Genomic DNA, 16,567 nt, shown 5'->3' on the forward strand with positions numbered 1-16,567 from the left:
GGGACGTGGGAGCCTCAGTTTCCCTGAGTAACTGGCCCAGGTGGTGTGGCAGTGACCTTGTAGGCAGCTCCTCGCCAAGAGACAGGTCTCCTGGGTTGAGAGCAGGCTGGTGGCTTTTCCACGCACTGAAGCTGGATTGGGCGGTTCTTGAGCAAGCGGGGGCTGGAACGTGCAGATTTAAATGTGAACTGAGAGGGGGTAGATAGGAAGCCTGGCTTCCCGCACTACCCACCCCCGCCCCACAGCGGCGTCGAAACCCGCCCGGGGCTGACCCCGGAGTGAGGCAGGAGGCGGAACTGCTGCTAAGACAATTCTTATCCCGGGAGACTTGGGAGGCCATACAAGGAGGTCGCCTTATTTAATTTTCCTCCCGAGGGGTGCCTTTATTATTATTTTCTAACTGGTAGAGACAGGCGCGTGGGGAGAGGGGGGTGCGACCGACGACTCTGTTCCGCTCACATTCCCCGGAGGGGAGGCGGGTCTGGAAGCGGGGGCGGCCTCGGGGGTTTGGCTTCTGAGCGGGTGGGAGCAGATGGCTCCGGATCCCCAAGTTCCCGCCGCAGCTGCGGCGCCCCGGGAACGTCCGGCCAGTGTCAGGCGCGGGGGCTGGACCCAGCGGGCGCAAGGAGAATCTTTTCTCCCCAGGCCTGTGGTGTCTCTCGGCTTGGGGATGGAGCTTTACCTCACCGTTCTTTCGGAGGCTATGGAGGTTTAGGCAGAGGAAAACCCAAGTTTTGTCCCCCTTGGGCGATGAACAGGGGTTAGAACTACCTGTACCACTGACCTTGAAAAAGGGCAGGAAAGCCCTCACCTACCTTCTCCTGTGAAACGGAGGTGTAAGAAGATCCATTCCGTTCTCGGTCCCAGGCCTTCCCTCTTGGATCTACCCCAAGAATGTCGAGGGGGTGGGGGGCGTTGCTCTGTTCTCTGTAGTGTAGGGAAATCATTGCTAGTAAAGTCGGGTCTGGGGCAAGGACCTGCGTTTGGGGATGTGTTTAAGGGAGATGCCAACTGAAGTATTTTTGTCTTGCTAGCTCTGTTGCTAAGCAACCACTAAGTGGTGGCAACAGCTGTGGGGAGAGCGGCTGGGATGGGAGGACTGGGGACCACTCAGACCTGAGCCACTGCAGACAGGGTCCTCAGGGTTAGGTGAGCCCCTCAGAAAAGAGAGTGGCCGAGGGCTGAGAGTCCTCCTGAGCCAGACTCTCCCCTCTTATTGTAGCTTTCCCTTTCCAGAGGCTGTGGTCAATAGCCAGGAATGGACTTTGAGCCGATCAATTCCCGAACTGCGCCTGGTAGGTAGCCCAGTCTCTTGACTTGCAGGGAAGGTTTACCTCTCCCAGGAATTCTCTCACTTCGCTTTGCTTTGCCTTGTTCCTCTCCGTAAAGCAAAAGAACTCTTAAGTTTAGCATAGAGCAGTATTGAGAGATCTGCTCTATACATATTCACAGCTTCTCTAGCCACGTTCCATTTGTTCTGGCTCTTCATTTCTAGCTTAAAAAACAAACCAAACAAACAAAACCTCTTTGTGTTCTATTGCCTAGAACTGGGTAAAACTTGCAATTAATGCTCAGACCTTAATTACTACACAAACATGTCTAATGTGTTATTAAGCAACACACATACACAGCAAGATAGGCATTGCTCAGTTTGTGGTCTGCTTCAGCCTTGGGACCATTTCTTATCATGGCCTGCCCCACTGTTCTCAGCTCACTGGAAGCCCTGAAGGCTCTCCTTTGATTGCTTGACACTGCCCAGCTCCTGTAGGCTCTCTGGCATGAACAGACCCAGCATCTCATCCCTTGGTCTCTGTGTCTCTCCTTTAGGGTGTGCTGGGTGATGCCAGGAGTGGGAAGTCGTCCCTCATCCACAGATTCCTCACGGGTTCATACCAGGTGTTGGAGAAGACTGAGAGTAAGTCCTCAGGAGTCACAGGAAGCTAAGGCTGGGGCCAGGGCCTGGGCAGGAAGCACAATGGCACGAAAGGCCTAAGAGCTAAAGTTCAGGGACTGTGGGAAGGTCTGGTGACCTACCCTCTGACCCATTAAACTTTTTCTGGGCAGGTGAGCAGTACAAGAAGGAGATGCTGGTGGATGGGCAGACCCATCTGGTGCTGATCCGAGAAGAAGCAGGGGCACCCGATGCCAAGGTGAGGCACGGAGGCAGTGGCGATAGCAGGCTAGCTGGCTTGGGTCAGTATTGGACACAGAAGCATTCCCTGGCTTGCTAGGAGACCCTCTGAATGGTACCCAGAGTGAGTGAGCCTGTATGAGCTCTGTTTGTCTTCTCGTCCCCTGCAAGTTCTCAGGCTGGGCAGATGCTGTGATCTTCGTCTTCAGCCTGGAAGATGAGAGCAGCTTCCAGGCTGTGAGCCGTCTCCATGGGCAGCTGAGCTCCCTCCGGGGAGACGGACGAGGAGGTCTGGCCCTGGCTCTAGTTGGAACCCAAGGTAAGGAGAGGATGTGGAAGCCCTGCTTTTAGAAGAGGGCGAGGGGTAGATAATTCTGCCCGCCATGGTTAGTAATTTGGAAGGTGTCCGGCTGCCTACTTAGATTCCAGCATCCCTCTAGAGGGAGCCTGATGTCCAAATAAGGAAGTAATGAACAAACTTCCCAAGGCCTGGGCAGTCCGGAAGGGCAGGACAGCTGTAATGGCCATCTCTCTTCCCCTCTGGAAATGTTACCTATCTTGTGTTCACATTGCCATTTCTGATGCCACTACCGTGGACACACAGAAAATGTCAAGTCCTAGTGTGGATAGAAAGGCTTTCCCTTCAGCTGGGTCAGGCTGACATTGTTTAAAAGAAGTTTCTCTGCAAACAAGGAAATACTGGGGAGGCCAGGTGAGCAGAAGTCTTTGAGTTCTCCTAGCAGCAGCTCAGAAGCATGTAGGCTGTGACTACCCAGCTCTGCCCAGCCGGCAGGACGCTCTGTGTGGCCGCACATGCTGCTGCAGGTGCAGGCCTCCACCTGTCTCTTGCCGCCTGGTTTCTGACTGGAGAATGAGCAGCCCGCCTGTTACCTATAGACATTCACCTCTCCCTTGTTCCCAGGCCGGGGGTCCCTCAAGTTCAAGATGGGATGTTTATCGCCTGTGAGTCTCAGCTTTCAGCAGGAAACTCCAACTCAACCTCTGGAGTTTTGCCTGGAAACACACACATACACACAGACAGACAGACAGACACACACATACACACAGACAGACAGACAGACACACACACACACACACATACACAGACAGACAGACAGACACACACATACACACAAACAGACAGACAGACACACACATACACACAGACAGACACACACATACATACACACAGACAGACAGACACACACATACACACAGATAGACAGACACACACATACATACACACAGACAGACACACACATACACACAGACAGACAGACAGACACACACATACACACAGACAGACAGACAGACACACACACACATACACAGACAGACAGACAGACATACACATACACACAAACAGAAATACACACCACACAAGGGGGAGACAGACATACATACACATATACACAAAAAGAAACACATACACAGAGACAGGGATGGGGAGACACACATACACCCAAACAGGAAGATACACACACACACCACACACACACGGGACACACAGATATACATATACACACAAACAGAAAGACACATACACACACACACCATACACATGGGAGCAGGGAGCCACATATACACAAAAACAGACACACACATACACACAGAGAGAGACAGACAGACAGACAGGTACACACACAGAGACAGAGACCAACCTAGCCTGGGCTGGCCCCAGAACTCACAAAGGAGTGTGGGCACCAACAGTGCACTTGAGGACAGATGTTCTTCTACACTCTAGCTCTAGGAGGTCTAGCCTGGGCTCCACACAGATGGCAGAGGGAATCATGAACATGGCAGGAAGTGCACCTTGCCAGCCCCGCTCCTTTCCTGTCCCTCCAGACAGGATCAGTGCATCGTCTCCGCGAGTGGTGGGTGATGCTCGAGCCAGGGCCCTGTGCACGGACATGAAGCGCTGCAGCTACTACGAGACTTGTGCAACCTATGGGCTCAATGTGGACCGGGTCTTCCAGGAGGGTGAGTGTGGGAGTCTCAGCATGTGACGGGGAAATCGAGAGCCTGTGATATCCCAGAGACCCAGTATCCAGTTCTGTGTTTCCCAGAGACAGGATACTGGCCTTTGGGAGGGAGGAGGGGTCTGAGAACCCATGGAGAGTTGTATTAATTTACAGAAGCTTTCTGAGCTGGAGACGAAACAGAGGCTCTGGTGACAAGGAAGTTGGGGCTATATTATGGCCTGGGTGCTTCTCCGAGGGAGCTGTGGGGATCTGCAGCTGGTGACCCCTCCAAGGGGGCTGTGGGGATCTGCAGCTGGTGACCCCTCCAATCCCCTTCCCTTCAGTGGCTCAGAAGGTGCTGACCTTGCGCAAACAACAGCAACTCCTGGCTGCCTGCAAGTCCCTGCCCAGCTCACCAAGCCATTCAGCTGCATCCACTCCTGTAGCTGGGCAGGTGAGTTGGGGTGTGTGAGACAAATTCAGAAGAAGTGAGGAAATGGGTAGGATTGGAAGGTAACATTGAGGCTGGGTGATGGTGACGCATGCCTTTAATCCCAGCACTTGGGAGGCAGAGGCAGGTGGGTCTCTGAGTTCAAGGCCAGCCTGGTCTACAGAGTGAGCTCCAGGACAGCCAGGGCTACCCAGAGAAACATTGTCTTGAAAAACCAAAACCAAGGGCTGGCAAGATGGCTCAGGTACAGGTAAGAGCACTGACTGCTCTTCCAAAGGTACTGAGTTCAAATCCCAGCAACCACATGGTGGCTCACAACCATCTGTCATGAGATCTGACTCCCTCTTCTGGTGTGTCTGAAGACAGCTACAGTGTACTTATTTATAATAATAAATAAATCTTTAAAAAGAAAGAAAAACCAAAACCAAGCTGGGCGGTGGTGTCGCACACCTTTAATCCCAGCACTTGGGGAGGCGGAGGCAAGTGGATTTCTGAGTTCAAGGCCAGCCAGGTCTATAGAGTGAGTTTCAGGACAGCCAGGGTACACAGAGAAACCCTGTCTCAAAGCAAAAAAAGAAAAAAAAAGAAAAGAAAAGAAAAACCAAAACGAAGAAAGAAGAACTGGAAATCAGCCAGGCTTGAAGTTCCACTTACAATGTCTCTAAGCAAGTCAGCTTCCCTCCTCAGGCCATCTGCACTTTGCATGATGTGACGACACTCAGGAGATCAAACTTCACAAAACTTAAAGCAGTGTGACAGTGCTAGGGGAGATTTGTGTTGCTGATGTCAGCGTGAATGATTAATGATGTAATAGTGATGGTAGGCAATGATGTCAGCTTAGCTTGGTGGGCATAGATGTTATCTCTGCTGACTCCTCCATGTGCCTCCAGGCTAGTAATGGGGGCCACACTAGCGACTACTCCTCTTCCCTCCCATCCTCACCCAACGTTGGACACCGGGAGCTCCGAGCTGAGGCAGCTGCGGTGGCTGGGTTGAGTACCCCAGGGTCCTTACACCGAGCAGCCAAACGGCGGACCAGCCTTTTTGCGGTATTGGTCATGCTATCTCTCTTTTTCTTCCTTCCTGTTGCCAACCCCCTTTTCCTTCTGTCCCATTGCCTACCTGTCATCCTTAGCCCCCAGACCTCTCTGTTGGGCTCTTCCTCCTCACTGTCTTATATCCTCCCCATCCTCTGGCTAATTCCAGTTGTCATTCCAGAACCGTCGGGGCAGCGATTCAGAGAAGCGGAGCTTAGACAGTCGGGGAGAGACAACAGGAAGTGGGCGAGCCATCCCTATTAAACAGGTAAAAGGTTCAGGAGCTGAAGAAAGGTTCATAGCAGCTGGCTTTTCCCCAACACATCTTCCGTCCTGTCCATCCTGTCCCTCCAGAGCTTCCTGTTAAAGCGAAGTGGCAATTCTTTGAACAAAGAATGGAAGAAAAAATATGTGACCTTGTCCAGCAATGGCTTTCTACTCTACCACCCCAGCATTAATGTGAGTAGCAGAGACGGCCACACTGGGAAACCCTGATGTCTGTTCAGTTCTTTATATGTCTCGGACCAATCCTCGAACCAGTTCTGGGAAGCTTTAGTCCAATCCTCTTAGGTTTGTGAAGCAGGTTTAGAGCCCACCACCTGTCTATGCTGGGGAGGCAGATTCATTGCTCCCACTGTAGTCTGGTGGGACAGTATCAAGGGTGAGCCTGTTCCTGTCCCACCATTCAGGGAGTGTTTCTAGACCAAGTCTGACAGGCCTACTCCCTACTCGCTCTTCCCAACCCTATCAGGCTCCTCTCTATTCCATATTACTACCTAATGTTCAGTACTCCAAAAGACCGGAGAGCCACACCCCAGCCCTGTACCTCCACAGGACTACATCCACAGCACACATGGCAAAGAGATGGACTTGTTACGAACAACGGTCAAAGTCCCAGGCAAGCGGCCCCCGAGGGCTATCTCTGCTTTCGGCCCCTCAGCCAGCATCAACGGGTTGGTCAAGGATATGAGCACTGTCCAGATGGGTGAAGGCCCCGGTAAGTGGGGCCCAGGACAAGGGGGCAGGGAAGGAGGGAGGGGCAGAAGAGAGCAGCAGGGAGATGGAGGAGTTGGTACTACACTTGCTGTGTGGGGTGGGGGCTGATAGGTACGGTGTCAGAGAGGGCAGGGAGGCAGGTTCACTGACAGCTCCTCTCCATCTCCTTCTCACAGAAGCCTCTACTCCCATGCCAAGCCCCAGTCCCAGCCCCAGTTCCCTGCAACTTCCAACAGACCAAACATCCAAGCACCTGTTGAAGCCAGACCGGAATTTGGCCCGTGCCCTTAGCACTGGTCAGTGTGACCTCCCTTCATCAAATCCTGGCTTCCAGACCTGAATGGGATGTGGGTGGAGGGTTGATGTAAGATGGAGGTTTAGTGAGGGGACAGAGGAATGTCTGATGGGTAAGTATGGCACAGTGTCTCATGGCAGCGAGTCTGCCCGCCTGAGCTCAGGTTCCTGAGTTGACTTGACACATGGGCAAGTTGCTCCGCCTGTTCCCACTTCAGCTTCCACCCTACAGGAAGTGTTTCCAAGGCAGTGGTTCTCAACCTGTGGGTCAAAACCCCTGTCTCCAAAGATATTTACATTATACTTCATGACAGTAGCAAAATTACAGTTAAGAAGTAGTGACAAAAATAATTTTATGGTTGGGGGTCACCACAGTGTGAGGAAATGTATTAAAGGGTCTTAGCATTAGGAAAGCAGAAACTCTGCTTTAAAGTTTAATTTACAAACCGAGGACTTTGACCAGCACATAGTCAGCCATCACTGTTTGAAATGTTTGGAAATTTTATCTATAAATTCTGTATGTCTATATAAAATATACAATGTACATAAACAGGAAGTAACACTGTGATAAATGTTCCTTGCAACAATGTATCAGGTCAAGATTATTGTCTGTATTTTAGGAATGAAAAAAATGTGAGGCTCGGAAGATTAACTTGCTCAAGGTCTGGAAGCTAGTGCTGAGTACAGACCTGACTCCAAAGTGCTCAGTCACTGCCTGCCCCCTCATGGTCCAGGGGAGCCTCTTGGACAGGGACAGCTGAGGAGGGATACCCTAAAATGCCAATTAGTTCAAGCTATAGGGGAGTCTATGGAATTATAGTACAAGCTATAGGGGAGTCTATGGAAGGGCAACTGAGGCACTGTGTCCCCCTCCCTAAGACTGTACCCCATCTGGAGACCTGAGCCCCCTGAGCCGGGAACCCCCTCCTTCGCCCATGGTGAAGAAGCAGAGGAGAAAGAAATTGTCCACACCTTCTAAGACTGAGGGCTCGGCTGTGCAGGCTGAAGGTGAGGCTGTGGTGGGTAGTTCTACTCCCACTCTGGACCCCTCCTCCCCTGTACCCAAAGCCCTGACCCAGCTCCTGCAGAGCAGGAGAAGTCCTGAGCGGAGTGCTTCACTCTCATTACCTCTGCACATAACTGTGTGGGAAAACGGACCGACACCAACCAGCTCAAGCCTGTCCAGTTCCCAGCCCTGCTCTTTCCCTGACTCCTAGTCCCTGCCCACGTCTACACTTCTGACCCCATCCTCTGCATCTATATCTAGTACTTCAGCCCCTGACCTCAGTGTCCATACTGACCCCCCATTCCTGTTCTCATTCTCACCTATGAATGGCAGGACCCTCCAAGAGCCCTTCATCGTTGATCCCTAAACCTGCCCCCCCAACAATTCTTATACTTGTTCTGCTGACTTCTGAACCCCAGGGCCCCCATCCCAGCCTCTTGCCCCCTTTCCTACTGTTCACAGAAATTCTGACACCCGCTTCCCACAGAGAGCAGGTTTCTCTCTGGTCACAATCCCTGCCCCCACCCCACCCCCGCCCCATCCTCCTCCGGGTGCTCGGACCCGGGTTCCAGACCTGCCTATTCTCATGGCTCTTGGCTTCTGCTCCACTCTGCTCTGGGGCCACTGACTTCAGTTCTGCTTTCTCTCCCCATCTGTCTGTCCTGCTTTGTCTCTGGAACTCTCTGTCACTGTCTGTCTGTCTTTCCATCTGCCTCCTTCTCTTCTTGGTCTCTCTCTCTCTCTTTCTCTCTCTCTCTCTCTCTCTCTCTCTCTCTCTCTCTCTCTCTCTCTCTTTTTCCCCCCTCTCTCTGTTTCCTCTTCATTCTGTCTCTATCTTGTTCGCTTCGGGAAACCAGCCAAGCGCAAAATGTGGAAACTAAAATCCTTTGGTAGTTTAAGAAATATTTATAAAGCAGGTAACAAGCGGGAGCCGGGAGGGGTGCTCAGCTGGGGTGCAGAGGGGTGGGGGGCCCTGCCTCTCCCTGCATGTGCTCGGGCTTCCTGCTCTTTCCCACCCCTTGCTCCCCCTTCCTTCCACTGTCCCCTTCCTAGGGGCTCCAAGGACATCAGGGAGGAAGGGTTTGGGGGAAGGCCTCCTGCTTGAACTCTGCCCCTTATGACCTCTCCTGTCCACCACCCAGAGGAAAACTTTGAGTTCCTGATCGTGTCCAGCACTGGTCAGACGTGGCACTTCGAGGCAGCCAGCTTCGAGGAGCGGGATGCTTGGGTTCAGGCCATCGAGAGTCAGATCCTGGCCAGTCTGCAGTGTTGTGAGAGCAGCAAGGTCAAGGTAACTGTTTTGACGCTATGGATGGAGGCTAACAGGAGAGGCCGGGGGAGGGTCAGAAGTACACTGTGCCAGCGCTAACTTCAGCTCCTCTGCAGCTGCGCACTGACAGCCAAAGCGAAGCCGTGGCCATCCAGGCAATCCGCAACGCAAAGGGAAACTCGACCTGCGTGGACTGTGGAGCCCCCAGTGAGTGCAAGGGCATCGCTGAGGGAACTGGAGGGTGGGGTCCCAGAGAGTATGGAGTTAGCTCCAGCCCGATGAATGGTGGGGTGTCTGTCTTACTGTTGCATCCTGTCCTAGACCCCACGTGGGCCAGTTTGAATCTGGGCGCACTCATCTGCATCGAGTGTTCTGGCATTCACCGGAACCTGGGCACACACCTGTCCCGAGTGCGTTCACTGGACTTGGATGACTGGCCGCGGGAGCTGACCCTGGTACTGACGGCCATTGGTAACGACACCGCCAACCGCGTGTGGGAGAGCGACACTCGGGGCCGTGCCAAGCCCACACGGGACTCTTCTCGGTACGGATCCAGGGTCAGCGTGAGGATGTACGATTCCTGGGAGGTTCGGATAAAAGGTCTCTCATAACTTTCCCTTGGTCCCTCGCACTGCAGGGAGGAGCGTGAGTCGTGGATTCGTGCCAAGTATGAGCAGCTGCTGTTCCTGGCGCCTCTGGGCACCACGGAGGAGCCGCTGGGCCGTCAACTGTGGGCCGCTGTGGAGGCCCAGGACGTGGCCGCCGTTCTGCTGCTTCTGGCCCACGCGCGCCATGGGCCGCTGGACACCAGCGTGGAGGACCCACAGCTTCGCTCGCCGCTGCACTTGGCGGCCGAGCTCGCCCACGTTGTCATTACACAGCTGCTGTTGTGGGTACGTGAGCGGAGAGGTAGGGAAAGGGAGCCTGGAGGTGGGCTTGGAGCCGTCGGGTGGGTAGTATGTGGGTGGAGGTCCCCTGGATGGTGCGTGGTCACACGGCCTTTTCTTCTGGCAGTACGGCGCAGACGTGGCGGCCCGCGATGCGCAGGGCCGCACGGCACTGTTCTATGCCCGCCAGGCTGGCAGCCAGCTGTGTGCAGACATCCTCCTCCAGCACGGCTGCCCTGGAGAGGGCGGCAGCACAGCCACCACGCCCAGCGCGGCCACCACCCCCAGCATTACCGCCACGCCCAGCCCGAGGCGCCGGAGCAGCGCTGCCAGCTTGGGCCGCGTGGACACCACGATCGCGCTGGTATAGTTGCCCAGCAGCGGGAGAGACACCCCCCACCCCCGCGCGGGCCGGGCACGACTACACCGGGTGGACCTTTGGACAGATGCACCCACTCACCTCTCCAGTCTGCACCCCGCCCCACGGGAGCACTTTCTACCCCCACGAGGGCACAGCCCCGCACGCCTCCCAGGAGACACGAACTCACCTCCCTCTCCCCTGCGAGGCATGGAGACCCTAGCTCATCACGCCCCTACTTCACAGCTTCCTTACTCGGATGGCCCTGGCTCTACCTGCTGGGCGTTTGTAGATGGGCACTCCCTTGCAGCGCGTTTGTAGATGGGCACTCCCTTGCAGTTCGCGCCCCCTAGGGGCGGGGAAAAGATCCAGTCCTGCCTGCGTTCTACAATCGGGTGGCGGGAGCCGAGACCCAGGCTGGCTCCTGGGGCAACGCCACGCCAGAGGGAGGGGTTAGTATGTGGAAGACTAGCCCTGGGACTTGGGACCAATCTGGGGACCCCACCCCTTCCATGCTAATCTCACTGCCCAGTGATGGGGGAGGGCAGCGAGGGGCAGGACCCCTGCTGCCCATGGAGGTCGAGGGGTCCCCAACCCTTTCTGTGAAAGGGATCATGAGGAGTGGAAATCAGATATCCCCCCTCTACCTATCTATGAATGGAAGCTAAAGAGCCAGGGGAAGCCGAGAGCCTGGGTCCTTCCCCTTACGATCTTGGGGTAGGGGGAGAAGGATTGGAACAGGAGGGGACTAGAGAGGGGCCTTGTAATTTATTGCTTTGTTCCCCAACATGGGGATGGGGTGGGTAGGGGCGAGGGGAGGGTAGGGGAAGCCAGGGGTGGGAAGGGGTGGGGTGGGATGGGGTGCTCTCGGGTTGTGTCTGTGACCGTGACTGCGTACCTGTGACTGTGCAGCGCCCGTGGTGATCTGGGGTAGGGGGCACCCCTACAATGGGACCCCTCCCCACAATCCTTTCTGTCCAGTCCCTCTCTCCCTGGAGCAGCTCCAGGTCCGTTTTTCTATCCTTTGCTCCCTCCCAGCCAGGGCTGAAAGGGTGTGTCGTGGCTGAGAAGGTTTCAAGGTCCTGGCCCCATCCCCAGAAGGGGGGAGGTGGTGTGGACTTCTCTGGCCCAGCCCTGCCACCCTTAGTCAGCCTGGCTTTGGGCCGTCTGTGTCAGTGGTCTCCGATCTTTTTTTTTTTTTTTTCCTGGCTAAAATATTTTGCAAAAGACCAGGTAATTGGGGAGTGGAGTGAAGAGGGGATGGGGGTTACCCCCTCACCACCAAAGCAGGTGGTATGAATCTTAACAGCAATTAAAGAGCAAGTGATTTTGTCTAGGGGGTGAGATGCTGGTCTGTTATTCAACAGGCAGGTGAGGGTATGGTCTCTATACTAGGGAACTGGGGATGGGAAAGGGTTCCTGGGCTAGGGCTAGGGCTGCGCCCATAGGCACAAAGGTAGTTCCAGCTTTGTACAATCACCCTGGCTCATGAGGTAGAGCAACAGTGAGGACCTGAGAGCAGGAGTTAGACCCATGATTGCTGCCAAGCCTAGGAAGGAGTTGGAGCCTGCTGGTGTTTGGAGAAACAGACAGGCCTGGGGAGTTGAGGACTGAGGAGGTGGGGTTGTTGAGCAAGTGAACCCAGTGGTTTCTTAGTGTTGAGAGGACCCCTGTAAGTGCTGTGACCCCGGGGAATCCTGCTTGTTCACTTTGATCACTAGGCATCAGAGCTGATGGGGGGGGGGGACACTAGGGACTGAAGGGACAAAAGACTTCCCAACCATTTGCAGGCCCTGTGTTCCACAAGGTCCAGGCATTTGCTCACTTTTACTGTTGCAGGGTCACCTGGTCATAGTGGCCTGGGCCATAGTACCGCAGCGTAGCGCATAGCCAGCCCTGCCTTTAGTGTGTAGAAGCTGTAAGCACCAGGCCTGTAAAGGCATAGCCAGGGTGGTACCCACCTGCTGTCATCTACCCTAAGGAACCATCTTTGGATACTGTTGGTTCCAACCGTCGGTGTCCTCTAAAGTGTTCACTGTAGATGTGCCAGTGAACTCACACGATCTGGTCATACCTCTGGAAACAGGTCTCATCAGTTCTGCAGAGCCCCTGGCTGGGTGACCACCTAGCACATCAGCATGACCCGGGGAGGAGTGGTAGAGAGGGACAAACTGAGGAAGATCTGGCAGATTGTCCCCCCCACCCCCTTCAGCATCTCCACCTTCCCTTTAGCAAAAGCTCACGCCCTTCCTAAGCTCAGGGTGTTAGAATATGGGGAGCAAGGACCCTGGACGGAAGAGAGCTGCTTGTCGGGATCTGCAGGCCAGTGAACAGGGGTCAGAATTGTCAGCAGTCTACTGCCAAGTAGTTGTTTTCCTTTAATGGGCGACATTAGCTTTGTGGGGAATGACAAGATCTCAAGCCCTCTAGGCTGGGGCAGAAAAGGAGGGGTGGGTGCCCTGGATGAGCACAGGCCAGCTGCTGCTCCTTCTGTACCCACACAGCCCCTCCGCAGCCACACACCTCTGCTTGGACTCCCCTAACCTCTCCACCATCTTCTGGATGCCATCCACACACACACACCACCCCCCCCCGCCCCCAACACACACCTGCTGTTCTGTTCCCTTTATGTGCCTTGACATGGCTGAGGCTGACTGACCTTAGAGGGAATTTTGCTGAAAGGAAAAAGGAATGTACTGTTGAACATTCAGGTTGAGGCAGAGGCAGGCTGATTTCTGAGTTCGAGGCCAGCCTGGACTTCAGAGTGAGTTCCAGGACAGCCAGGGCTACACAGAGAAATCTTGTCTCGAAAAACCAAAAAAAAAAAAAAAAAAAAAAAAAAAAAAAAAAAAAAAAAAAAAAAAAAAAAAGAAAGAAAGTAAGGTAAGTTCAGGTTGATTCAGTGAAGCCAAGTCTGTTTTCTGACCATGCTGAGGCACTGATGATAAATCTGCTACAGCCTCTTCCTTGGCCAGTCCCAGCTTTTAGGATCCTCTAGGACTTGCGTCCACATTTGCATCCCTTCAGAGCTCAGAGGATGCTTTGTAAGATGACTGCCATCTGGAGAAAGAACTGAGAGCCTGCGGGGTGGGGGGCTCATTACTGCCCTCGGAGGCCAGAGCTTGCTCAGCATTAGAAGAGAGCTATGTCTTAGGAATCCTCTGATGAAAGGGATGCTGATTTGAACCCAGTGCTCTCTGCCCTGGCAACTCTCAAGCCAGTGCTTAAGTTCCCACCCAGCTGAAGCATCAATCCCCGTAGGAGACTCATGGGGCTGTGGGAGGCAGGACTTGTCTACATTTCAAAACAGTTTAAGCATAACATGAAATTGGCCCCCATCCACATTCAGCAACAAGAGAGTCAGCCCCGTGAGTTTCTGAAATAATCGTTTCACTCTTCTGGAAATGGCAGGGCACGTCTTCAGCCCCTTTCCTGTAGTGAGCCCCCTTTGACTTCAGCTGGGGGCCCAAAAAGGGAAACTTTATCTTTACTGTCCTGAGGGACCACTATCCTGGCAGGAGGGACCCACAGCTGCCTTGGCAGTCAGGAAAAGGTGGAACCCCAGGCCTACTTGTCTCTGGAATACTATGACAATGGCTTGTGGGCAGCAGCCTGGTCAGGACTGTAGGTGGAGTTTTTCAGGGAACAATAAATAACTCGGGGGGTGGGGGGGAGGCGGATTGGCTGGCAGGCAGAATCTGGAGTATTCTGCAGGAAGGAAGATGCCCCAGGTGGGTGTGGGAGGGTCTCTGCGGTTCACGGTTTTGGCTTTTAGGATGTAAGGAAGGAGAGGATTAGGAAAGATTTGCTTGTGCCCAATTGAAGCGACTGGCTGGGTACAACTCAGCGGTACAGGGCTCACCTCACACATGTGAGCTCCTGGGATAGAGTAGATGATGCGAGGAGGGACCAAAGGTCTCCTGTAGCTTTGCCACAGCTTTTAGGGTCCCCCAAGACTTGCCTCCAAATGCTTGTCCTTTCAGAGCCTGGTTTGTTAGACTGCAGAGCAGAGACTGACTGACACTCAGCTGCCTGGTCAGCTTACCAAGGAGAGAGCAACATCTCTCCATACTGGAGGGCTTCGGTCAGCTGTTCTGGTCACCCCAGGGGACCCCAGGCGCACTGACACTCTCTGGGAAACATACAGCCAGCAGGATCGGAGAACACGTTCCGTTCCTTACCCTGAGCTTCTCCGCCCTGATGGCCAAGCCCACAGAGCCTGATGGGTAGAGAGACAGTCCAGTCTTTTATTTAGAAACCTGATTGCTGAAGAACGAGGGGGCGGCTCCATCTCCAACCCCTTCTGCTGGGTTGTTTGTGAGGTGATAAGAAAGGTCTCTCATTCCCTCAGTGACAAGAGATAGTCTGGGCTCAGAAGCACAGGTAACAGGGACAGCAGAGACAGGAAGTGGGGGTTCCAAGGGAGGGGCAGCAGCTCCCAAGCAGTGACAAGGAATGGAGGTAGGGTAGGGCGAGGTAGGGTCAGGGATCTGCACAGTCCTGCTGTCCTTGCCACCGCCACTCACAAGGTCTCATCAAGTCTCTGGGTAGAGTGGGGTTAAGTGCTAAGAAGTTAGGGGAGAGGAAAAGCTAAAGGGGCAAAGAAGGGCATGTTTGGGGAGTGGAACCCCTAGGCCTGGCTGAGGCCTTAGGGTGGCTGGCTCCCTGGAGCTGTAACAGCTCTCCCTCGTGGGTCCCCACACACCCTCACATACCCTTGGGGCTGGACCCCCTGAAGTCCAGTGCTGGGCTGGACTTTGCCCTTTTGCCTCCAGGGCCCCAGGGTGGGGTGTAAGGAGGCAGAGATGGTCAGGAAGATGCAGGAGTCCTTAAAGGGCCGAGCAGGGTGTTCTCAGAAGTCAAACTCCTCCAGGTCCCCAGTGTCCTCAGCACTGGGGGAGCCCCACACGCGGCGGTAGTTGCTCTCCAGCTCACTCTGGCGCTGGCGCTCTTTACTGGCCTCTTCAGCTCCCTGCACCTGGGAGGAAGCCAAGGCGGTGGAATGTGGGAGGTCCTGAGACCTAGACGGGAGGCAGGACTGGGGATATTGCCCCCCAAATGGATTCCCCCAAGCAGCGCTGAGGTTAGTTAGCTTCACCTCGGAAAGAGGATGGGGCTCTAGAAATGTAGGGATGGCTAGCATAACCGACCCTGATTTGAGCAGCACAGTGGTGGGTGCTGCAGCCGGGATGTGGGTGGGATGTCTCACCAAGATATTGAAGAAAATCTCCTTAAGGTTTCTTGTGTCCTCATCAGTCAGCCAGCGTGTGTCCTCCTCCTTACCTTCAGCCCCGGGTCGCACGATTTTGATCTCAATCTTGCCTGGCAGGAACAATATGGGTAGTGAGGAGAGGAAGGCCGGCAGCTTTAGAGGGTCCCCTGCCCTCCAGGTCCCAAGGTGAGGTCTCCAGTCCACCTTGACCCAGCCCTGCCACTCCTGTGGCAAGCCCTTCCGACAGCTCTAAGCACCGCCCTTCAGGGCCCACCTTCCGCCGTGAGCCCCTCCCTCTCCAGCACTTCCGTCACCAGCCCCTCGATCTGTTTCAGCTGCGGGTTTTCCCGGCTCATCTCCAGGATAGTCAGGTCCCGATTGGGGCCTCCAGGACGGAGTTTGGTGACTCGGACCCGGACTCTGTGCTCAGGCTCCTCCTCTTAGAGGGGAAGACACGGGGAGACACAAAGCAGAGGTGACTCCGGAGTGAAGGGCAGTGAGGTGGCCTCTCTCTAAGCCATAGGCTGCTCCGCCTCTCATGCATATGATCCAGGGTTCAAAAACACGCCCTTCCCCAAAGGCAGACCTCCATCCCCACCCCCACCCCGGCCTTCCATCTTCTATAAGAAAACAGCTGTTTTCCAAAAGCCAAGTCAGGCCACCTGCACCTACAAAAGGTGTTTTGCTTTAAGGAGCAGTGTGGGAAGCCATGGCTAGGTTTCCCTCAGACTTAACAGCCTTTCAATGTTTACCAAAAAAACGTGGCTAGAAGGTTTGAAGCTGGAATGCCTTCTCTCCTCCATTCCAGCAGAATCCCATGAAATGAACACAAGGAGGTGGAAGAAGGGATCATGGAAGTATGCCCTGGCTGGTGGCCGGTGCCAATGGGCTTACCCGGCTGGAGACCCTCCTGCTGAGAGGCCCGATACCTGCCCTGTTTGTCCACCTCCCACCATGTCCACTA

The 16,567-nt window shown here is 54.4% G+C and overlaps 2 protein-coding genes and 1 long non-coding RNA gene across 9 annotated transcripts in view; 1 reads left to right on the plus strand and 2 right to left on the minus strand.

Annotated features, from left to right (window-relative positions):
* Agap2 (ArfGAP with GTPase domain, ankyrin repeat and PH domain 2) overlaps positions 1 to 11,727 on the plus strand; it is a 17,917-nt gene extending 6,190 nt beyond the window's left edge. For 2 of the 4 annotated variants that reach the window (XM_031348925.1, XM_031348923.1), the window contains exons 2-19: positions 1,237 to 1,295; positions 1,828 to 1,915; positions 2,065 to 2,150; positions 2,303 to 2,450; positions 3,977 to 4,111; positions 4,437 to 4,546; positions 5,434 to 5,592; positions 5,762 to 5,848; positions 5,935 to 6,039; positions 6,415 to 6,577; positions 6,753 to 6,872; positions 7,750 to 7,878; positions 8,734 to 8,793; positions 9,019 to 9,167; positions 9,263 to 9,353; positions 9,468 to 9,690; positions 9,784 to 10,039; positions 10,161 to 11,727. In XM_031348925.1, the coding sequence (XP_031204785.1) occupies positions 1,237 to 1,295; positions 1,828 to 1,915; positions 2,065 to 2,150; positions 2,303 to 2,450; positions 3,977 to 4,111; positions 4,437 to 4,546; positions 5,434 to 5,592; positions 5,762 to 5,848; positions 5,935 to 6,039; positions 6,415 to 6,577; positions 6,753 to 6,872; positions 7,750 to 7,878; positions 8,734 to 8,793; positions 9,019 to 9,167; positions 9,263 to 9,353; positions 9,468 to 9,690; positions 9,784 to 10,039; positions 10,161 to 10,403 (2,411 nt within the window). In that variant the 3' untranslated portion in view covers positions 10,404 to 11,727. The remainder of the gene's footprint in view (positions 1 to 1,236; positions 1,296 to 1,827; positions 1,916 to 2,064; positions 2,151 to 2,302; positions 2,451 to 3,976; positions 4,112 to 4,436; positions 4,547 to 5,433; positions 5,593 to 5,761; positions 5,849 to 5,934; positions 6,040 to 6,414; positions 6,578 to 6,752; positions 6,873 to 7,749; positions 7,879 to 8,733; positions 8,794 to 9,018; positions 9,168 to 9,262; positions 9,354 to 9,467; positions 9,691 to 9,783; positions 10,040 to 10,160) is intronic. The other 2 variants (XM_031348926.1, XM_031348924.1) reach the window with 1 other exon arrangement.
* Positions 81 to 5,246, minus strand: LOC116075688. The gene is made up of 3 exons (XR_004112685.1): positions 5,198 to 5,246; positions 816 to 927; positions 81 to 162 (listed from the first exon to the last, which is right to left on the minus strand). It is a non-coding gene; the product is annotated as an uncharacterized LOC116075688 (long non-coding RNA).
* Positions 11,728 to 14,618: 2,891 nt separating the features above from the next.
* The window catches only part of Os9 (OS9 endoplasmic reticulum lectin), a 20,822-nt gene continuing 18,873 nt past the window's right edge, over positions 14,619 to 16,567 (minus strand). For 2 of the 4 annotated variants that reach the window (XM_031349755.1, XM_031349754.1), the window contains exons 13-15: positions 15,878 to 16,042; positions 15,601 to 15,713; positions 14,619 to 15,369 (exon numbers count right to left, since the gene is read on the minus strand). In XM_031349755.1, coding sequence (XP_031205615.1) covers positions 15,244 to 15,369; positions 15,601 to 15,713; positions 15,878 to 16,042 — 404 coding nt within the window. In that variant the 3' untranslated portion in view covers positions 14,619 to 15,243. The remainder of the gene's footprint in view (positions 15,370 to 15,600; positions 15,714 to 15,877; positions 16,043 to 16,567) is intronic. The other 2 variants (XM_031349756.1, XM_031349757.1) reach the window with 1 other exon arrangement.

This window comes from Mastomys coucha, unplaced genomic scaffold, assembly GCF_008632895.1.
Source record: "Mastomys coucha isolate ucsf_1 unplaced genomic scaffold, UCSF_Mcou_1 pScaffold4, whole genome shotgun sequence".
NCBI lineage: Eukaryota > Metazoa > Chordata > Mammalia > Rodentia > Muridae > Mastomys > Mastomys coucha.